Source organism: Vicugna pacos, chromosome 3 (genome assembly GCF_048564905.1).
Source record: "Vicugna pacos chromosome 3, VicPac4, whole genome shotgun sequence".
Taxonomy (NCBI): Eukaryota; Metazoa; Chordata; class Mammalia; order Artiodactyla; family Camelidae; genus Vicugna; species Vicugna pacos.
The window spans coordinates 1,065,815-1,090,358 of record NC_132989.1 but is presented as its reverse complement, the minus strand read 5'-3'; the positions used below and the strand labels follow the sequence as shown (position 1 = coordinate 1,090,358).

At 33.7% G+C, this 24,544-nt stretch overlaps 1 protein-coding gene and 1 pseudogene across 1 annotated transcript; both read left to right on the top strand.

Moving 5' to 3' along the window:
- The first annotated feature begins 1,636 nt into the window (after positions 1–1,636).
- LOC102527734 (olfactory receptor 2AJ1-like) lies at positions 1,637–2,581 on the top strand (annotated as a pseudogene).
- A 13,506-nt stretch (positions 2,582–16,087) lies between these two features.
- On the top strand, positions 16,088–17,026 carry LOC140689240 (olfactory receptor 2L3-like). Its single transcript, XM_072949493.1, has one exon. The coding sequence runs from the start codon at positions 16,088–16,090 to the stop codon at positions 17,024–17,026; it is 939 nt and encodes a 312-aa protein (XP_072805594.1).
- The last annotated feature ends 7,518 nt before the right edge of the window (positions 17,027–24,544 follow it).

The following is a 24,544-nucleotide window of genomic DNA, read 5'->3' as shown; positions in this document are numbered from 1 at the left end:
TGTGAATAATTGACCTCTAGACAAATTCTATGTGCTTGATTTATATTACAGAGAAATGTGGTCAAAAAATGAAAAAAGTAGTTTGATTCTAGTGAAGCCAAACTTAATGGATACATATATTTTGAGAATCTTGATAAATGCAAAGTGATAAGAATATTATAAGTATTATAATAGTGTATAAATAAATAAATAAATAAATAAATAAAGTATTCACTGAGTAAAGAATACAAAAGTATCTATCCTGTGAGGAAGAATTGAAATATGACTGTGTTTATATCTAAAATAATATCTAAAAATTACAGCATTTTCTATGATTAGCTTCCAAGCTTCTAGAAGATATAGCAATGCAAAGTACATGCTGCATCTCTTTTCTGAAATTTAGCTTTATTAAACAAGGAATATTTGGTGCTAGATGAAGAGAGAAGTATCTTACCTTGGGTAAGAGTTGTACGTATGTGGAAGAGGCTATGTGAAATGTGACATGAGTTTTCTCAACTGTTTAACTTAGAAGAAGGAAGCTGGCAACTGGATTGTTGCGCTTAGGCTTCTAGAACAACTTTCATTCAAGATCTTAGATGTCATAATAAAATTTTGTCTATCTTTCCAGTACCATGGGAGGATTTTCCAGATGCCTGATTGACTGGTTAAGCTAAGAGTTATAATAGGTGGTTGTAAAAATTGTAGATGCCTCACGGGTGTTGGGGCAGGGTGTGGGAAATGTGACAAAAGTAAGATGATCAATGAGTTAGGGGATATATTATGGAGTGCATCCACTATCTGAAGACAAAGGAATAGATACACATTCTTGTGGAGACAACACAAACTCTCTAAAAAGGTAAATATAATTGAGGCCTCATTGAAAAATCATTAATATCAGAAGCCACAGAAGCATAAGTCAGTAATTTCTTTAATAAGCATTTGAGAACATACAGTGGGCCAGGGGCTCTGTGTAGCAATGGGGATTCAATGTGAATAGACACTGTCCACTCTTCTTAGCACTAAAGTGACATATTAAGCTTTGAATTAAGATGATTCTATCAAAGCAAATCATTAGTGGAAAAAAAAAAACCTGAAGGACAAAATGATTCTAGACAGTGGGAAAAAGTAAACAATTTTAGATACAGGTATATTAAATTAGAGTTGTCAGTAATATTCATTGATTTTAGAGGGTAATTTATAATCAACCAGTTCATGGGAGACACCACAATCTTAAATTCTACTGAGCTGTAGGTCAAAGCATTCAAAAGAGCCAGAACTATTTATACATGCAAACATCTTCAAAACTCATTCCTATGCTGATCTTTTAAAATCCTTATAATTATGGCAAAACACTGTTAACATTCCAAGGCATTAAACATAGAATTAAGGGGTTTGTTTATTTCATAACAAAGAAAAGTATTAGTTGATTCAACAAGTAAATGTCCATCTTGTAAAACATGCCCACTTCAAAAGCTGGCTGAGAGTCTTGGTTTTATTTGCAAAAGATTGCAAAATAGAAATATGGTGGTTTAATTGCAATGAAATGTAAAGGAGTTTGAGATTTATGCTAATTTTTCTCCCTTTTCAATTTACCTCTTGTTCATTTGTTGATTCATTTACTCATTTATTTATTTTTAGGTCAGAGGAAGAACTCATTATGGAACATGAGAATCAGACTTTCAGCAGTGACTTTATTCTTTTGGGACTCTTCTCTTCTTCCCAAACAAGTCTGATCTTCTTCTCCTTGATTTTCATCATTTTTATTATGACTGTAACAGAAAATGCAGTCATGATTCTCCTTATCTGCAGGGAATCTCAGCTTCACACTCCGATGTATTTCCTGCTCGGCCATCTCTCTTTTATGGATATCCTGCATACCAGCAACATTGTTCCCAAAATGATCATCAACTTTCTGGCAGGAAGCAGAATTATTTCATTTGCAGGTTGTGGCTTCTAAATATTCCTATCCCTCACCCTCTTGGGTGGTGAGTGCCTCCTCCTGGCGGCGATGTCCTATGACCGCTACGTAGCCATCTGTCACCCGCTGCGCTATCCCATTCTTATGAACGACAACGTCAGCGTCCTCATGGCTGGAGGGTCCTGGCTTGTTGGGGCAGTCAACTCCACAGTCCACACGGCTTTCACACTCCACTTTCCCTTCTGTTCCTCAAGAACCATCGATCACTTTTTCTGCGAAGTCCCTGCCATGTTGGTTTTGTCCTGTGTGGACACGACACGCTATGAACGAGGAGTTTATGTGAGTGGCATCATCTTCCTTCTTGTTCCGTTCTCTCTTATCTCTGCCTCTTATGTCCAAATCTTCCTTACTGTCTTCCAAATGCAATCATTGGAGGCACGGAAAAAGTCATTTCCTACCTGTTTCTTCCATATGATCGTGGTCATAATGTACTACGGGCCATTTATTTTCACGTATATGAGACCTAAAAAGTACCACAGTCCAGGCCAGGATAAGTTCCTAGCAATATTCTATACCATCCTCACACCCTCTTTCAACCCAATTATCTACAGCATCAGAAATAGAGATGTTTTAGAGGCAATGAAAAATATACTCAAAAGTAAAATTTTCCATAAGAAATTATAGGGAAAATGCTTGAAGTATGTGTTTTTATATTAAATATTTGGAGGTATCTGTTATTCATATATTTGGGGAAAAAAATTAAAATTTTTTTAATCTCATCAAGTGTGGAAAGAAATGGATGTTTCCAAAACCCTGAAAATAGTAAAGTTGTCCCAGATTTTTGTTTTATAATTACATATATCTAAAATTGTATCTATCCCTCTATGTTGTTAATTATAATCACTAGAGCCACTTAAAGAAAGTAAAAGGTGACACATGCTTCCATTATTCTCCTGCTAAATTTGTATGAATTTGTAAAAATTATCTTTTACAAATCACATTATATATATATATATATATATATATATTATATATATACGGAGAGAGAGGGAAATCTATATACTTTCTGTATTTGTATGAAACTGTTAAATGATATTTTAAAGCTTACAATAACTTATCAAAATTTTATAAAAATTCATAGGCGCAAAGGATGAAGGTGAGCAAAAGGCACAAACTTGAAGTTATGAGATAAATAAGTCCTGGGTATAGAGTGAACGGCATGGTGACTATAGTTAACAAGGTTATATTGTATATTGGAAAGTTGTTAACAGAGCAGATTTTAAAAGGTCTCATCAGAAGAAAGAAAATTGTACCTATGTGTGGTGGTGGGTACTATCTAACCTTATTGTGGACATCTTTTTGCAATATATATATATATATCAAAATGTTATGTTTTACACCTAAAATTAATACAATGTTATGTCAGTTATATCTCAATGTAATAGGAAAAAATTAAATGTACGATTACTATTATTAAATAAATAATATTTACTCAGTGCATATTATTTATAACTATTAATATATTATATTCATTAAATAGTATTTAATTAAATATTAATGTCATAAGGATAACATTTATTAAAAGATATTTAATAAGTACCATTTAATTTTTATTAACATGGGTTCTAAATATAGAAATGACTTAATTTTGAAATGCTCAAATCCATGTTTTCTTGCACAACAAAATAAGCAACTACTGTGTGTAAGAATGTCCATACCTTAATTCCATCCTTGTCACAGCCAGCATCCCTGTATCTTTCTTTATTGTGATGTCCAAAGCAAAGAGTGGCACCTCTGCATGGAAGAAATGATGTAGAGAGGTTCCAGCAACAGTTTGCTAAGTACAAGCAATTTCTGTCCCTGCCCCCACCTCAGGTTAATTGGAGAAGAATTTAGGGCAACAAAATGCTTAATTACATAACATTACAAACCATCAATACCACATCTATCATTCTGTCCTCTCCTGGAAGTTTCCAAATCAAGAAAAATTTACAACCTTTGCTTAAAATATCCATTATGTATTGAGTGCTTTGTTTTGAAATCTTTGTTAGTCAAGTGATAAATATATATATACATATATGTGCATATATACACTAGTTGTGGTAAAATCAAGGGAGAGTAGCCCCCCCTTGTCCACAGGGACTATGTTCCCAGACCCCCACTGGATGCCTGACGCCACAGATAGTACTAAATCCTACATGTAATGTTTTTTTCCTACTTATCTTATCTATGATGAAATATAATTTATAAATTAGGCACAGTAAGACATCAACAATAATTAACAAAGAAATAGAACAATTATCACACTATACTGTAGAAACGCTATGTGAATGTGGTCTCACAATGTAAAACTTCTTATGAAGTGTTTACTTTCAGAACTTTCCATTGAATATTTTCAGACCATGGTTGATCTTTGGTAACTAAAACCTTAGGAAGTGAAACCTCAGATGAGGGTGGACTTCAGTGTACATCCTTAGCTAAAAGGGTGAATACAGTATTTGATAAGAATATCCTGAACAATTCCAGCATTATGAGAATCAGCTGCTTGACAAGACTTTCTTGGACTCAGGCGGCTGTGCCTGTCTCAGGTAGCCCCCTCAGGGGTCTTACCTGTCACTGGCTAACCAGCCTTCTCACCTCTGAGTCTGCAGCTTTCTATGAGTTGTTTACCATTCCAGCCCAAGGCTCTGTTGGGGATAGAAGACTAACACCAGGCATGCCCAGCATTTATAGCCAGGGTCCTAGGTCATTGCTAAAACCTCAAGGCAGTTACTAAGCACATCTTCTTTAAGGAGATAAGCAGCTGGGATCTGTTACAATTTGTTAACCCAATCATGGGCTCCCACAATCATCACCATAATCAGAACAATTAACATTTCCTTTACCTTACATTGTTCCTTTTTTTGATGGGAATAGTTAAAACCTACTGTCTTGGCAAATTTCAAGTATATAATAGAGTGATATTAGCTATACTCACTCTATTCCACATTAAAGTTTAAAACTTTTTCATCCTGCATATCTGAAAGTTTGTACATTTCCCCTCATTCCCCAGCCTCTGGTAAACACCGTTCTACTTTCTAGGAGTTTGACATTTTTACATTCCACATGTAAGTGACATCATGCAATATGTGTCTTTGTGTGTCCGGTGTATATACCTAAGCCTTACGTCCTCCAGGTTCATGCATGTTGTCAGAGTGACACAATTTCCTTCTTTTCTGAGGCTGAATGGTACCCCCATTGTGTGTGTATTTACCACATTCTCTCTATCCATTCATCCACTGATAGACATTTAGGCTCTTTTCGTGTTTTGGCTATTGTGAATAATGTGGAATTAACAGGAGAGTGTATATATCTCTTTGTCATAGTGATTTCATTTTATTTAGATATATACCCAGAAGTGAGATAATTTGATCATATGGTAGTTCAATTTTTTTTGTTTTGAGGAAACGTTATGTTGTTTTCCATAATAACTGTACAGATTTGCAGTCCAGTGACAGTGAGAGACTTCTGAAGTGGTGATATGAATTTGGATATTTTTCTACTCATGTCAATGAAGCATTTAGTGTTTACCAGGGCACTAAGTGATTAAAAGCTTAGCTCATAGAACGCCAATTGTTTATAACTTGCTTCTCGCCAAATTTAATGTGGAATTTTTTTTTTCATCACAAGGAACCGATGAAAATATCATAGCAATCTGGAAAAATGTAACAGTTGTTTGCTGTTCAACAATTTCCCTCGTCTCACTTAATTATATTACTTTAAAATTTGGAGAAATCTAAAAAGATATTTCTTAAAACAAAAATATTTAAAGGGCAAAAAAGACAGTTGCTGCTTAACACCAATGACCAAATAATTACTAAGCACTTCAAATGTTGTGGGGGACATGTAGATTCAGCTCACAAAAATGATGAGTCAGTATGACAATTTCAAGCTAATATAAACTTTTTGTTCTTTCATTGCAACAAACCAATGTATCATAAAAAGTCTGATGTTTTCTAAGTGAACATTTTCAAGATCCCTCTCAATGGCTGTAATGACTGACTCACTCCAGGTTCTCACCTTCTCTTTACTAGAGTATTTTGTAGCAAGATTTTCCTACTGACTCAAAATGGGATTTGGAACCTAATATGATCAGCTAGGGTTCTTAACTAGGAAGAGACAAAGTCAATCCATTTTAAACTGATCATACTAAAAATAATTGAAAGACCTATAAAATCTTGAGAAATTAGGTGAATTATGTCTGAAGACTCTTCCGTCATGAGGACTGGCCAATATGATCCTGAAACGAGTCTTGTGAAGGTACCACTGTTCCCTTCAGGGTGCTATTTATAGCATCAGAATCAAATTATAGGCTCCTATAATATGATATAATAGAATATAAGAGAAAGAGGACAGAAAGCATATTTAAAGTAATAATGATAAAAAGATCCTTCCCAAATCTGGGGAGAGAAATAGACATCTAACTCCATGAAGCCCGGAGAACTCTAAATTAAAGACGTTTTCACTGAGACACACTGTAATTCAGAAATCAAACATGTTTAAAATCATTTTTTAAACATATTTTAAAATTTAATTGGCTCAGTATTTCCCTTTTCCAAATGAAAGGTGTAGTTAATTCACTTATAAAACTATGAGAAATATAAGAATATTTAAGGTATGATCTGCAATAAAAGTACATTGTTGAATATTTTCTACACTTGATCTTAGCCAATAGGCTGAGAAGTGATGTTGAATATTTTCTAAACATCATTCCACCAAAGTATGATGATCATTTTTACAAGCTTAACAAGTGAAAGTTGTTTTGTAGTTTAGTGAATATTTCCAACAGAATGGAAATATAACTGAAAATATATAATACCTAAAATCAATGAAAGAAAACTTCCATAAGTGTGACATGTTAAGAATTTCTGCTTTTATGTTTTTATTAAACTAACCACATTCCATTTAATGTATTAAATGTTTGGTTAATGCATTCAAAACTGGGAGCCAAATTCATGCATATATCATTACTGTACAGACATATTACTGTACAATTACTGAACTATGATATTGAAAATTTGTGTTTAAATAAAGTTCAGGGACATAATAATACTGGAAAAGTCTGTATAAAGATGTTTGTTTTCTTCACTACTGTATTGACCCTAAATGCACTTGTGAAAACACCTAAAGAAGTTCTCAGAGACCTTCCCCAACTTGGCACACGGCCATCACAGCCTAGTAGTGACTTTACCTACATTCCAAGTCTCAGTGGAAATTTCTATGTGAATCCAAAAAAAAAAGCATTAGGCTAAATCTCCCAGTAAAGAAGGTCTAGAATCCTAGAATCATGATTGCTCTTGAGTTTCCATGGAGATGTTTAAAATGTCAATTGCAGAAATGAAAGATTAATCTATGTACATTTGCTTGGATAACTTTCAAAGACGTTTACTCAGAAAACAACTTCATTTATATGATGATGGTTGGACTGCTGTCAGCTAATCAAGCCAGAGAGTTTGTGAAAGTACAGAAATAATAAAAGGTGCTAATACTAATTGTATTATTTTTATTCACCACAAAAGAGGAGGGACTCTTGAGCAAGTAGGTAAGAGAAGTTTATGTAGAATTAACTACATTTTTATATAATAAGCAATAAATACATCTAGGCATCTCATTAGCCAGAGAACTCCAAAGAGAAAATTTTAATTGGCTGAGCTTGGCATAAACAAAAGATACAAATACTTTATACTAAATTATGTGTCCTTAAAAATAGATGGGCTGCTCACTTAGTCACACTTTTTTTAAAAGATATGAAGCTCTTTTTAAACTTAAAATGTGTTATCATACAATTCTGAGAATTGATCTGATTTTAAATGATTGATTGAAAAATCACAGGAAAACACTAACATTGATAATAAAGGCAACTCTTGATTCTGTCTTTGAATTACTGTTCTGGACGTACAATGAGTAATACATGGGCTTACCCTAAAGTATACCGTATTCTGAAATATAATTGAGACTAATCATGGTATTCTATGGAAAGTATATAATAAAAGTTTACATGAATTTTAAGAGAATGTCAAGTATAAGAATTTACTTGGCCAAAATTGAACTAAGATATTTATAGGGAAAAAAAAAAACAAAAAGGAAGTTGAAGGAAGAGTAATAGTCATTAATGAACTGTGGATGCATTGTATCCACAGCTCGTGATGTATTCTCTGGAGATGGGATTAATTGCAGCCAAGTGGAGAATGCTTTAAAACAGGACCAATAACACAATTTATATTCCTTAGGAGTTGAGATGTTTTCATGCAAGCATGCTGTGTAATCACATAGGTGCTAATTCTGTGGTATTAACCTTTGGGCAGTGTGGGTTACTGTTTGTATGGAAATCATTCAAGACTGAAGGTAACCAGTTTGGGAAATGAGTGACGCATTGTATGTAAGAGTTGGTTAGGTTAAGGAAAAAGCTTTCAAATGACGTTTGATGTTGAGTGAGTGGCTGAACTTTTTACAATGTTGTTCAGGAAAAATTAAAGAATATGAAATGGACAACAGATGGCGGTTTTGGAGCTGATTCGTAACTGTGCTTTCTGAATGCAAGGTGAGATGCGGGTCTTGGAAGATGCTTTGGATGTGCTCAAGTGATACTTAAATAACTTAACACTTAAGAATCACAATCCTCAATAAAGATTGTGAAGGACAATCTACTTTATTTTCTACTTATTATAATAGCTTTTATAAAATGAAGAGTGATTACTTGGCACCCATTGCAATCTGAATACTGATTCTTACTTGTTCTTTTACCTCACATGAGTTCAGAGTTTCTAATCAAAACCTAGAAATTGCTTCTCTGGATTTTATATGAAAATATAAAATGGTTAAAGTAATGTAATATATATTAATGGCTAATATTACTATCTATGGATAATTATACATAATATATATAATTTAAAGGATAACTTCTAAAAATAATCCAGGTAACAAATAATATGTTTTGTTCTAGTTATTCATTTTTTGGTTATTAAACACAAACTGCGTGACATTGAAGTGGCTTATGCTTTTAACTTTTGCATTTTATTTATGTGTTTTTTAAAATTTCCTGTACACATCAATAATTTTCTAGTGAAAGAGTAACAATTCCTGAATAAACAAACTTGTAGAGATTTTGTGCGTATCACATATACGAAAACAATTTGAAATTGTATCATCAAGCAGTTGTAGTGACAAGTGAGATAAATGTAAACGATGGTGATGGCAAGTTTTATCTAATGGACAGTTAAAATATTCCAGTATTTCTTTGTGCCTATTCCACATAAAAGATATAGATTAAGATAGTTAAATGCTCTAAACTTAAATTCTTTATACGTAGGTGAGCTAGAATTATATCTAGTTTGCAACTTCAACGCTCTCTGACGTGGTTGCGTAATAAAGCAGACTGAAAGCATTCTCATTGCAAAGCAAAATTTGAAGGACGCAAACTTACAATCAGTTTCTGTCTTTAAAAATACCTGTCTACCTAATTGCCTGCTTATTAATGCTGATTCATCATTGGACAATTTCATGGAATGATATGAATTATAACACACAAAACATACATACACAAATACTCACTGTGTATTCTAGATCTCTTTATATTGTAAACAATATGGATCTCAAACTTTATGGGTTCAAAAATTAACAATACCCATCACTTGATTATTAAATACTATGAATAAACGATTACAAATTATTCTGTACTCTTTGCCCCTTCTTTAGTTGATCCTGCTGTGGAAACGCTTGAAGGAATAGCCGTGGGTAGGTCTCCAGGTAAGGGTACCATGGAGAACAAGGCTTTTCTAGACTCCAGAGGACACCGTCCTGGGTAACGTGATTCTGATTCTATAAAAGCCATGTTGCAGTGCTGTCAATTCTAGATAAATGATGGCAATGAAAAGTAACTCAATACAGACGTTGAGACTGATGTATGATCAGTCCATTTTGCAGAACCACAATAGACTTTGTATAACTAATGCATTTAAAATTGACCTGGTAACCAGGTTTACTGATTTCCCAGCCCTACATGTGAATGAGGCAAGTCAGGCTGGGGAAGGTCAAGAACATTAGGGTATTTTAAGGATCTTAAGAATGGAGGAGGTGATCCTCTGGTGGAGAGGGTTTTGTGCTTTAGACACTTTCCAGATTTCTTATAACATTCTCAGCAAAGCCAATTTACAGACGCTTCTTATGTGAATCTACACCTTGCTGCATCTCTGTATATAATCACACCAGCTTTCTTTTGTAATCAAGAATGATCCTTGAGATGAGTTTTGATGAAAAGTGAGGAGAGAGTAAGGTATAAAAATATACTTCAGTGGAAAAGTCTGCATTATCTAGTCTCTAGAGGACACTCTTCTGTGTTTTCCAACAGCCCTTGAATAATTCACTGCATATATCTGTGATTCAGTTTTTTATCTTTATAAGAATTAAACCCTAGTTTTAAAACCTTTATGCTCTATAAAACACATGAATCACTAAAATGAGGCTTTTTCCAGTATTTTATTTTCAACTCTAAATATAACATAGGAAGAAAAAATCTGCAATGAAATTGATGCATATTGATTTCAAGAAATGGTCATATGTAATTCATTTTGAAATTTGGGCAGCATTTGGATGGTTTTGTTTATCATATAGAATACATATACCTATAATCTGAATTGGACGGTGGATAATGGTTGTTTCTTTGCAAGTGAATTCTCCTAGGTAGGGACAATTTTGTACTGGGAGTAAAACATGAATTGGATTTCATGCAGCGGCTTTGAGAGACCATTTTTGTAATTTAATGTGTGTGTGTATATATTAGTAAATAGAATATGTCAAAATGAGTTAACTATAAACACTGAAATAACTTTGTATGTGTTTTAAGAAACTTTTCACATATACTCTTGACCTTCTGCCACATTCATATAATTTCTATTTTGTAACTTCCATTTCTTTTTTTCTTTCTTCCTTTTCAGTTCTTTTTTGTTTGTTTGTGAATAAAAAGCAGCCCACTCTTATTTCAGATTCATTATCTCAAAATATTTAATATTTGAGGTATAAGGGAGGGCAGATAGGAGATACATTTAGGCAAATGGATAGATAAATAGACAGATAGACAGACTAGACAGAGAGGTACATAAATCTGGGAATCCACCTCCCCAATATATATTTTAAGGTAAAATCACTTTAAGTCTCTGAATCTCAGTTTTCATGATCTATAAAATGTCAGCAGTGTCAAGGTCAAGAGATAGTGGTCAAGATTAAATTCAATTTAATCCTGGAGCATATCCTGAGATATTCCAGGTGCCAAGATGGCAATAAAAGTTTTCACCTTTTACTTTCTCTTTTATTTAGGACATTGTCCAGAGTCAAGTTTTGTTTATTCTTGTAAAAAAAAAAATCAATTATTTTCTGCTTGCTCGTCCCTCTATTTTACAGTGTAATTAATGCTGATGCCTGTGTTGCAATATTTTAAAATAAATTTTAAAAATCAAAGAGATTCAAAATGTTTTGAAATTAAAATGGATTTTATATTGTTCTTCCAGTGGATAAAAACAAAATAAAATGGGAAAATAAGCTATTTGAATTTTATTTTAACCTAAGAAAAAAAATTCCCTCTTCACATTAGACCTTGAAGAATTCAAGGGTGATATTTAATAGTCAAGGTTGCTTCCCTGTCAATGCAGGGGGTCTGTTAAGTAATATATTACAGAATACTAGAAACAATACAACATAAAAACCCGAAAAATTTCCATTGGTGGTAATGATACATGGAATCAAATATGAGATATAATGTACCATTCATTTTTTTTTTTTACATTTGGCATTTTTTTTTCACCATTAGAGTGTGATATTCACTACCTCATGGAAACATTTTTATAGACAGACATATAAAATATATGTGATAGGAACAATTATAATTTCATTGGCAATTTCAAATATTACATTATTAACTTGTTAATAATTAAATTACTAATATAAATTGTATACTATTGGAAAGTCTCACATGCTAATCATGTTGAATCCAAAGGTATTTATAAAAAAAATTGCTCTTCCTTTTTTTTTTCCTTTTGCAAGTTTTCAGAGGCCACATTTTATTGGAAGATCAATTTCTCTACGTAAGTTGAGGACCCTGCTGTGTTTTGTACAACATATTTGGAGTTCCAAATATAAAATAACTTCAGTTATATTCAAATTACATTTTTGACTTATTCATTGTAGTAAATATACGTATTATAAGATTTACCATTTTATCCATTGTTAAGTGTACAGGTCAATGATATTGAGTACATTAACAATATTGTGTAGCCATTGCCCACATCAAACCAGGATACGTTATTTTCTTACTCAGCTGAAACTCTTTACCCATTAAACACTAACTCTTCGCTCCTGTAATCTCCCAGGCCCTAGCAACCACCATTTCAATTTTCATCTCTATAAATTTTATCACCCTGAGTAAGCCATGTATGTGGAATTAGGTGTATGGCTTATCATGACTGGCTTACTTTACTTAGTATAATCTGTGCACGCTTCATCTATTTTTGTAGCATGTAACAGAATCTCCTTTCTTTTGAAGACTGAATGATATTCATATGTATTTATGTATAAATATACGTATATAATATTAATGTGTGTGTGTGTTTACATTTTTGTTGGTGGACTTTTGTGTTGTGTCCACCTTTTAGCTATTGAGAATAAATCTTCTAGGAACATGGGTATAAAAATACCTGTTGGTAGATAGACTCTGCCTTCAGTCATCTTGGACATATACTCAGAAAGGCAATTGTTGGATCACATGATGGTTCTATGCTTATTGTTTTAAAAAATTGCAGTAGCATTATTCACAATGGTTACACCATTTTGCATTCCAACTGGTATTGCACACATTCTAATTTCTTCATATCCTTATCAACACTTTTTTTTCCTGTACTGTTTTTAATAATAGCCATCACCTAAGAGTGAGATGTGGTATCTTACTGTAGTTGTGATTTGAATTTTCCTACTAATTAGTGATATGGAGGAACCTTTCCTGTGTTTATTGGCAATTTGTATAACTTCTTTGGAGAAATGTTTGTTTAAGAGCTTCCCCTATTTTTAAATTAGTTTTTCTTGTTGTTGACTTATGTATTTCTTCATATATTTTTATATCAATCCATTATCTGATACATATTTTGCAAATATTTTCCATTCTGTGAGTTGGTTATTCATTCTACGGATAAAGTTCTTCAATTCACAGTTTGTTAAAAATTTTGATAATGACCAATTTATCTATATTTTTACTCTTGTTGCACACATTTTTGGTGTTACATCCAAGAAAGAACAACCTAAATGCAATGTCATGAAACCCTTTCCTTATGGTTTCATCTAAAAGTTTATACTTTTAGCTCTATATTTAGCTCTTTGATCCATTTAAGTGAATTCTTGTACACAGTGTAAGGCAATGGGCCCCGTTTTGTTAATTGCATGTGGATATCCAGTTTTCCCAGCAGCATTTGGTGGAACGAGGTCCCCTGGGAATGGCTTTTGAGACTTTTGTCAAAAATCCTCTGACCACATACGTGAAATGTTTTTATTTATTTTTTTGTATCTCTATTTTACTTGGTTGGTTTATGTCTGTCTTTATGCCAATACTCCTCTGTTTTTATTATTGTAGCTTTGTAAAAAGTTTTTACTCAGGATAGTGAGCTCTTCAATTCTTTTGTAAGATTCTTTCCACTATTCTAAGTACCTTCAGATTTCATGGAATTTTAGGATGTACTTTTTTATATTACTATCAAAAATGTAGTTGGAATTGTAACAGACATTTCATTGCATCTGTAGTTTTCTTGCAGTAGTAATTTCATCTTAATATTCAGTTTTCCAACATTTTTTGCCTTCTTTGTTAAATTTATTCCTTGGGATGTTATTCTTTTTCATGATATTGTAAATGTAATCATTTAAAAATATTTCTTAGTATTATATATTATTAGTGTATAGAAATAAAACTTACTTTATGTCCTACGACTGCGCTGTATTTGTTAATTAGCTCTCACAGATTTTTGGTGGACTCTTAACAATTTTATGTTAACTAAGATAATTAACTAAGATAATTCTACTTCCAGTAGTATGTATATTAGAATTGTCAAAGTGGGCATCCTTGTTTTTTCTCTTCTTAAAGGAAAAGTTTTTCAGTCTTTCACCATTGAGTATAATGTTATTTGTGAGTTTGATTTTTAACTGTACCATCAGTTTGACATCACTTAAATATCATTTTCAAGTGAAGCAAGCGTATGATCTCAATAGCTTACGGGACGAAAGAATGGTTTCATAACCCAGTCCTCCTGATCCGCAGGGCAAATATTTTATATTAACACTTTGTACCCTCTATTTATCCATTTTTTTTAGCAGTATTCTTATTTTCTAATGCTTAAATTACTAAATTTCAAACATCTCTTGACTCTACTGCAGCCACTGTGTGTGAAGACTTTCTTCATCCGCATCCTGCCACCTCCATCTTTCTCCCTCTCCATCCTTTCACAACATGGATACGTCCCACTTTGTGTCTGGAGTGGCAAGGTTGGCAGTATTGTTCCAGGATGTATTTGTAAAATACAAAAATATAGATTATGGTAAAACATGATGATATTTTAGTATTTCTACCCAAATAGTCCTTCTCATTATTAGTATTTTCTCTGTCAGGACACTTTTAGGACAATATATTTATTTATATTTATTGAGAATTGTCTGAAAATATTTTCAAAAGGCATTTGGAATTTTCAAGGAACTATTGTCAATAAAGGTTTTCACTTAGTTTTCAGTATTCTGTTCATACTGTTTGCATATGGTGGCTCATAAACACAAGTTCTGAAAAAAAAGTTTTTTGGATGCTATTAATTCCATTACTATTTTGCTACATGCATTTCTAGGAATGAAAATAAGCATGCATTTGTTCCCTTACATCAATTATCTAACTCTCCTATCCTTTCAAATTGACAATCTTTTTTCATGTTTTTGTTGATGTTCTTTTATTTTAATTTGGGTGTATATATGTATATTTTTTCATTTTGTCTATGAAACTTTCACTTATTATTATTTTTTTTTAATTTGCAAGCAACTTTGTTACCTGACACTTTCTCTTACATATATAATGATATTTACATTGTGAAATAATACTGTCTCACACATATTTGAAGATTCAAGTCTTTTTTAAAAAATGTATTCTTTTCTACATTTTCCCAATCATTTTACCTCATTGTACATTCATTTATGAATGTGTACTTGTGTTTGTGTGTATGTGTACATGTATGCATCTTCCTCTTCCATGTTACAGATTTGCTTAAAAGTATGGTAACATTGGGGTCTAAAAGAATATTTGCAACTAAAATACGGTATAATCTGTAGAGTTTGTCTGTTTACAATGTCTCTGGAGAATTTCTCCTCCCATCTCCACAAAAAAGACTCTGAGGAGGCCATTTTGTTTTTTCCATTTAAGTGACTGCTCATTCCTCTAACCAGATTCCTTCCTCAAAGAGTCCTGAAATATTTCATCTCTTCTTGTGCTTTATGCTCTCCTGTTCTCTTTTAATTTATGATATATCTATTTTTTTATCATCAAGATAATTGGGATTTAACAGGGAGATATTTTATGTATGTGCTTAAATTTACACACTAACCTAAAATTGGAAAGAGTTTAAATACAAGAAAATAAAAGGTAAAAATGAAATGAGTAAGACAAAGAAAATAAAACATAAAAATTAAATGAGTAAGATGAAGAAAATAAAAGGTAAAAATGAAATGAGTAAGACAAAGAAAATAAAACATAAAAATTAAATGAGTAAGACAAAGTGCCTTGAAGCAATGCTTAACACTTAAGTGTTACGGAGAGACATGAAACACATGCTATCCAGGAGAGCTTCAGTCGATTTATGAAATCCACAAGGAATGTGATGCATAGATATGCAGGCACAGATTCTACACTAACTACAGCTTTCAGAAACTCCTCTCTTCTGAGGATGCAGAAGACACTGACTTTGTTTAATGGCTACATGACAATAAAGATTCACTCCAGATTTCACAACAGATAAACTAAATAAGAGCTGTAGCATTTTAAATAATACACAGTCTGACTAAAATAATAACTTGAAATAGTTTGTTGTTTTATATCTAACTCACTTTTGTGTCTACCTTTAGGAAAAATAATAATATCAGTGCTCTATGGAAAGTTATAATCAAACATCAACTGATTTCATCTTGCTGGGGTTATTCCCTCCTTCAGGAATTGGCCTGTTTCTTTTTATTCTCATTGCTCTCATTTTCCTAGTGGCATTATTTGGCAACCTCTCCATGATCCTTCTCATCTGTCTGGACACCCATCTCCACACCCCCATGTATTTCCTACTTAGTCAGCTCTCCTTCATTGACCTGAACTACATCTCCACCATTGTTCCCAAAATGGTCTCCAATTATCTGTTTGGAAATAAGTCTATCTCCTTCATTGGGTGTGGGGTTCAGAGCTTCTTCTTCTTGACTCTAGGAGGTGCAGAAACACTGCTTTTGACATTTATGGCTTATGATCGTTATGTGGCCATTTGCTTCCCTCTTCACTATCCCATCAGGATCAGCAGAAGAGTGTGTGTGTTGATGATAACAGGATCTTGGATAATGGGCTCTGTCAACTCCTGTGCCCACACCACGTATGCCCTCCACATCCCTTACTGCAGGTCCAGGACCATCAATCACTTCTTCTGTGATGTCCCAGCCACGCTGACTCTGGCCTGCATGGACACGTGGGTCTATGAGTACACCATGTTTGTGAGTACCACCCTATTCCTTGTGCTGCCTTTTGTCATTATTGCATGTTCCTACGGCTGCGTTCTCCTTGCTGTCCACCGCATGCGCTCAGCAGAAGGGAGGAAGAAGGCCTTTTCAACCTGCAGCACCCACCTCACTGTGGTGACTTTCTATTATGTGCCCTTTGCTTACACTTACCTGCGCCCAAGATCCCTTCGATCTCCAGCAGAGGACAAAGCTCTGGCTGTCTTCTACACCGTCCTGACCCCAATGCTCAATCCTGTTATCTATAGCCTGAGAAACAAGGAGGTGATGGGGGCCTTGAGAAGAGTAATTCAGAGAATCTGCTCTGTGAATATGTAGACAAAATTTTTGGCACAAGTACCTAGGTCTTGGGTATAAATCCATTTGTCAGTGTACAGCAATTTTAAAATATTTTATCATTAAATTCAAGGACTAAAATTAATCTAGAACAGAAGACAATCACACATGTCTGGAGGAAATTATCTTGTAAGTATATATGTATATTTTTTCAAGCCTTCTTCTTTTTTCTTCATGGTGTATTTCTCCTCATCAATTTCAAAAGCATTAATTTTTTCCTGATATTTTGTCAGTGGAATGGTTTTGTCATATTGAAATGAAAATGGAAACTAACTGAAGTTGTCATTTATTATAAAAGTGCCACAATTTTCAGTTGATTCTCCAATATGTCTGAAACATAAAAGTAAAAGTTTTCTGAAAGTCTAGATCAAACTAAGAGTCAAAAGACTTCTCATTCTTCTCACAGTAGTCATATAATTTACTAGTAACAGTTATATTTTCTTTCAATTTAGGGGAACTTTAGAGAGTTAGCTGACACTTCATCAGGGACTCTGAAGTCCTTACACCACTCTGAATGGAAAAAGACAAGTTTCTGTTTCTTTCAGTGTAGTACATCCCAAGGAAGTGATTTAATGCTGGTATATCTGCAGATCCACAGCAAGGACTTGAAGATACCAACAGAGGTCCAGTAAATTGTGAGGTTATGAGTGGGTCAAGATTTAGTACAATTAGTGGGAATTTGAAAAATCAAAAACATTCTTGCAACCATCCCCCTCACTCAGGACATACTCGGTTTACATCCTAAGTAGCCACTACAGATCTTGCATTAGATAACGTCTCTCAGATGAGATTTTGTTCACCACCCACTACATCCCATAGTTCTACTGAAATGTATTCAGGAAGGTCAACTTTTATGAACCAACTTTAGCAGTCCATCCATTTTATGGCTTAGTCACTTTCCTAAACCAATCCCACCACTGCATTCAGTAAAAATCCATCAGCTCTGGTGCACTTCCTGGGTGAAGTGTTAGCACTGTTCATCAGTAATCAGCAGAAAAATATGCTTTACCTCTCTGGTGCAGCAGGGAAGAGAAAGGTCACATCCTACTTAACTTGCAAGACACAGCACACAATGAAAATATAAGTCTTCTTATTCAGAAATCAGAAAAAAGTACAAGTATTGGTGCTCAAATATAGTTATTTTTCTTCAAAATTAATTCATTAGTTATGAAATGCATTACAAGTTACAAAGAATATGCTGTGGCAAAATTTTATACATAATAAAAGTTATGTTTTATTATACAGTGTTTTTATTGATTATAAGATGGGGGGGCTCATTTTTCTCCAAAATTATTTTCATCAAAATTTATACTTTTCAAAATTTTAGCAATGTAATTCAAAGTGTTTTCAGTCACTGGTGACAAATGCTAGGTTGCAATTAATTTTTGATTGTTTTGAATTTTGAAAAGAATCTTTCTGTATATGTTACTGGAATTATCTGAATTTTTTATAGGTTTTGAAAGCATGGGGATGAATACTTGTTAAACTGTATCAAAATATAAATTTTAGTATAGGTAGAGCTGATTATTTTCAAGATGTTTTTCTAAAAACATTTCCCTTATAAGTCAATATCATCTCATTGATTTCTACAAATCCATTCCATGTAAATCTGTATTTAATTTTAAATACAAATTTAATTAATGGCATTTTAATAACCACCCTCAAATTTCTGGTAATTTGTGGACTTTGTATAAAAAACAAGAAATGTCTTTTTGTTTCAAATATCTATTTACTCATTTGATTACTGTATCTTCAATTGCAAGGTAAATTGTTAGTTTTTTGTTAATAATTGTTTTCTGAAACATTGCATGAAAAAAGTATTCTTTTCCATTTGTGACCATTCATTTAATTTTAAACTTTTATATAATCTTTAAATATTATTTCAAGTTAGACAACACCTACCAGGGAATATTCAGGATTCAGGATTCGCTTCATTTGGCAAGTCCCTAGCTGCCTGGTTAGGGAGTAAATATAAATGAAACTGTAATTTACAATCTCTCCTTAATTCTTAAAGGTATTGAAGAATCTGTTGCTAAAACAGTAGCTGCCCAAGACAAGACCTTAGATCTTCTTGCCTAAGTTATTCTTGATAGATTACCCCTTGATTATCTTTTAACTGAACAAGGAGATGTCTGTGCTTTGGCCAACATCATTTGCTGCACCGGGACTGACACTTCTGGGGACATTAACACTCAACTATATAAGATTACTGAGCGAGCCACTTGGCTTAAGAAAGTGACTCCAAAGATGCATTCTTTCTTATTTGATTTTGAATTAAGTCTTGGGAACCATGACTCCAAGCTGCAATTCAGACAGTGGAAATTGTCCTGCTTTTAGTAAAAATAGAAGTTCTTATGGTGTTCTGCATTCTCTCTGAGCTTTAACTGTATTTTCACAGCTGCTTACCCTCAAGCAAATGAATTTGCTAAGAATGGAACGACACACACAGAAACCATCCTGACCAGAGAATATCAAAGAATCAATTGAAGCTGTGAGAACTACAGAGCAACAGCTGGAGATGGCACTACTGTGCTAAGCCCATGTCATCAAACTGAGACTTATTACTTATATAATTGCAGTGTAAGCCTCTCCAAGAAATGCAATATTAACCAGTCAGTCTGAAATTATCTGGTTAGCACTAATCAGATTGTCTGCCTGATAGACCTTACCTACCCCAGAGGAAAGTCACCTTGCTTGAAACAATCCGTGTTCTGCTGAAATAATTTTCTTGCCAGCCTTCTTCTGCCTATAAGAGTCTTGCATTTTGTATAACTTTTCAGAGCCCCTTTCTACTTTATGAATGGGATTCTGCCCATATCATGAAATGCTGAATGAAATCATAAAATCATACTTCAAATTTACTCAGTTGAATTTTGGTTTTTCAGTCTGAATTGGCATTTGCAATCTGATTCTTTCAACCAGAATTCTAAATTGAAAGCAACAGACAAAAATGTAACCCCACTGGAATTAAAAATAAGTATTTTTAAAGAGATTAAGTGGTTCACAAAATGTTTAAAAGCACAGAAGAATCATGTGTAATGTATGCATACCATGAGCAATACCCAATATGACCCTAAACATAAATTCTGTGACATCAACACCAGGACAAAAAGAAGATAAATGATATTATTTGCCAACTCAGTACTATCAGATCAAGTGACTTCAAGCCAGTATGCATGGCCTTGAGGAAGTATTGGAGAAAGACAGACTTGAGAATTAGGTCCAGAAAGAAACTGAGCATGTAGATGTTGGCTCAAAACTCCCCAGAGGCAAACACATTAGAAAAGATGAGAGTGTAATAATAAGGAAATCACTATTTTGTATGTAGGCCTTGTGATGGTAAATCCATGTGCTATTTGAGAAGCAAGATACATAAACTGCCAAGAGCCAATGAGACAGAGACTTCAGTGTACAGCTTATGGGGGAGATGGTAGCCAAGATGGTAAAAGGTTTGGAAGGTACAGTATGGCATGAACGATATTGGATTAGGAGTTTTGTCCCAAAGATCAGGATCCACAGCCTGAGCAAGAAACTATATCTGGACCTGAAGGAGAGGATGGCAAATTACCCAGAGACTGTGTATTTTTGTCAGGAGGCAATGACTGACAACTTGGTGAAACTCCACATACTATGAAATATATGATGACACCAATTATCTGTACAGAAAATTCTCCTTGCTCATGAAATTATATTTACTTACTTGCAAGGAAAGACATCCCGTACCATTTTGATTCCCCAACAATTCAGAATCCTATTTACAGAAATGAGAACTGTTGATAGAAGAGAGTTGATTGGTCAAGAGACTTATTTCAACCCTTGCTCCCTGAGTGGACATATGGCCCCTTTCTTTCCTCACCAGAGATTTCCAGGACTCTAGAATAACATCCAATTTCTATGCTTTGGCTCCCAGGAAAAAAGCCTAAGCAACATATAACTCTGTTAAGAAACTTAAAATTCCACAGAAATTTTGTCTTCACACCAAGTGGTTGCTGATACAGTTTTAACACATATTATGCATGTCACAATTGTCAGCTGTCTGGTGAAGTTAAAAGTGTTAATTAGAATGCTGCAAAGATACTTCCCAGTTGCTAAACCTTAATTGATGAAGATAGCAACCAGAGTTTAGATGTTAAATATCGATCAAATCATCTTTCATAAAAGTAAGTTAATGCAAAGACCTATAATTTTCAGGAAAAAGCGTTAAGCTCTGGAGAAGAGGAGGTGCTTAATGTCACACAGGAAACTGACTATGTATTGCTCATTGTGAACACAAATATTGATTTAACTCTGTCAATATTTCATAAATGTATGGAGTTTATCCTCTGATCTCTTAAGTTTAAAATGATCTATCACTATTTTCCCTAGATATTCTTTTAATTCTTGACATGTTGTTTTATCATAACAAAGTTTTTATAAATATATTATCATCGTGTTATAGCAGGTCTGTTTATTATTATGTATTATAACATTTACATCTTCACATCTTATCAGCCTCCTAATGAACACTTTTGTAAGAAATATCATTGCACTACACTTTCATACCTAGTTATTTGGCTGCCCCTGAGTTACTGAGTTTAAGTATTTCCAGAGAGGTAGTTGCGTATTTTTAATTTCAGAAAAAAACTTACAAATATAATAAAAATGTAGGGAAATCTCTTATTTATATTACCCTTTGTATACATTTTAAAAATTTCCAAGTTATATATTCATTTTATTCATTTTTTTTTGTGGGGGTGGAGAGGTAATTGGGTTTATCTACTTATTTATTTTTAGAAGTAGTACTGGGGACTGACCCCAGGACCTTGTGTGTGCTAAGTATGCACTCTAACACTTGAGCTATACCTTCTTCCTAACGTCATTTTATTTTTCAAATAATGTTGAAGGATTAAAAGATAATTAAAAGGTAAATAAATAATTCTGAATTTACAAAAGTTCATAATTTAAAATTCTAGAGTCTTTTGAAAATATAATCAGTTGGGACATGACTCAAGATTTTCTTAGTTTGAGTTATACCTTTTCCTTATGTCTTTTTTTAAATTAATTACCTGTGTAGTTATAAATAATGTATGACAATAATATAAGCAAAATCTTATAAAAATATTTAAAATTTGAACTAATTATCTCTCCAACATAAAAATAATTTTTCCTCTACCATCCTAAGTTCTCTGCTGGGAACATTGTAATAAAAGGAACTGGCCATGGGTCTGATGATTTGGAACTGATGAAACTGCTGGAGCAGGTAAGAGAGAGTATATGACAACTGGTTGAACTTCCAGCTGGATTTGAGCAATCAGAAGCTCCACATTCTCTCCTTTGTCATTGGGCAGTACATTCTGCCTACCCCCCACAGTGGGAACTACTCCAAGGACACGGCCTTGAGGGTGCAAAGTATTGTTGAGATTATCTGGGTTGTTGTGTATGTGACTGAACCCATTTAAGTCTTCTATATAAGTTTTTGAGATCGTGCTGGGAAGTTGTAGTGATCTATTTGTCTTGTGGCTGCCTAAAACAAGCCTCATATAAAAGTTCCCTTGTTTATTAAACTCTAACATATAGATCCAGAATATACTGCTTCTTTGTTTGGTCTCTACTTTCCCTGCATTTTCAGGGGCCAGTTTCTGAACCAGAAATTGGTGATCCAGCCAGTAGACTAAAAAAAGGAACATTGGGCGAAAAAGCATCCATGAGGAAAATTCCAAATTGGCCATCAACTTCTATGTGATGGAGGATGGCTCATATGTCAGACGCTTGTGGAAGCCTTATGAGTATGAGGATGCCCCAAACCTCATTTTTTTTTTCAATGTGAGTGAGTAACTACACATAGTCTACTGTAGCACAGAACAGAAACCAACGGGTGTCATAGTGTGTTAGCCTCTAGCATGGGCAATTTGAGTTGAGTTAGAATGTTGAAGGAAGGAATGAGGTTAGAGAAAGAGGTGAAGTTGTCCACTACTCTTCTAGCTTTGGGGCTGATAGACAGGTTAGCAGAGTGGGAGGAAAATTTGGAGAACTTAGCATGCCATTTTACAAAACTAGAAAGGCTCAAACTGCCACAGATTGAAATCCAACACTTATCACAGTGCCTGATTAGGAATCAAAGAGATAAAATCCCTTGGAAAGTGAGGACGGTATAGTGTAGTAAGTAAAAGTAAATGAACAGATGGAATGCCCTTTGCAATTTGATCCCTAATAGAAACAACATTTTTAATAGTAATTACACTAGATTTCTGATAATAAAGGTATATCCCAAAACTGCTAGGATAAAACTTGTGTTATTTTCTATCCCTTAAAGTGGTAAATATTTTCATGACTATACAATAGAAACATTGCCCACAATTTCTTGAGACTGAGAAAAAAATGGTGAGTATAAGGCTTTTAAAATACAAACTGCTATAGAGAATTCCTTTCCCATCATCTAATTCACAGTTTCAACAAAATTTCTTGTCAAGGGCTTAAGTTTTGGAATGAAATCTATGGAATCACTGTTTCAATGTTTATGTATGTTTATGGATATATGCATGTATATATGATTTTTCTTTTACCTTTGGAGGGTATTGCCAAAATTAAATTATGAAAGGGCTCAATTTAAATGGATTTAAGAAAAATTAGTTTTTATATCAATAGTGTATTTATGTAAAATTAAAACTTAATTTTCTTTCATCGGGTAAAAATGACAAAGTTTTCTTGGACTAAAGGTCTGTTTATTGACAAGATTAGGAAAGAATTTTCTTTTCCTTTTAAGTGACTGTTTTCTTTCCTATCCAATATTCCATTTATAATTTCAAAAAATAAAAATGAAAGTGTGTATTCTTATGGTAATGGTTGCTATCACTTCCTGGGCCTACAATTGTTAAGTCCTTCATTACTCCTATTGACAGTCCAGGGTCATTAACCATTTCTTCTGTGATGTCCCAGCCATGTTGATGCTGGCCTGAAGAGACACCTGGATCAATGAGTACATAGTGTTTCTGAGCACCACCCCTTCCTTGTGTTGCCTTTTTTTGGTATTGCATATTCCGATGGCTGTATTCTCCTTGTAATCTATCATGTGCACTCAGTAAAAGGGAGGAAGAAGGCTTGTTCAAACTGCAGCACCCACCTCACTGTGGGGACTGTCTACTCTAGGCCCACTGATTACATTATCCACCCTGAGCTCAGTGCTGGACCCTATCATCTATACCCTGAGAAAAAAGGACGTGATCTGGGTCCTGAGAAAAGAGGTTAATAAAATCTGTTCTATAAAAATGTAGGCATACTATCTGCCTTAGTCCCCAGGCCTCAATTACAAGTAAATTCAGCTTTGTGTAATCATGAATAAAAATAATATTTCATAACTACAGTGAAGGAACTGAAATTAACCCAGAAAATTACAAAGTTAAATTTTATATAATAAATTTATATTCTAAAACATTATTTTTATTTTTATTTGTAATCTTTTTTTTTTTTTTGGCCTTAAGTATGAAATAAATATATTTGCAATTAATTCCAGGGCAAAATGTT

Coding starts and splice junctions, on each gene's coding strand:
- LOC140689240 (XM_072949493.1), top strand. CDS start 16,088: ATGGAAAGTTATAATCAAACATCAACTGATTTCATCTTGCTGGGGTTA.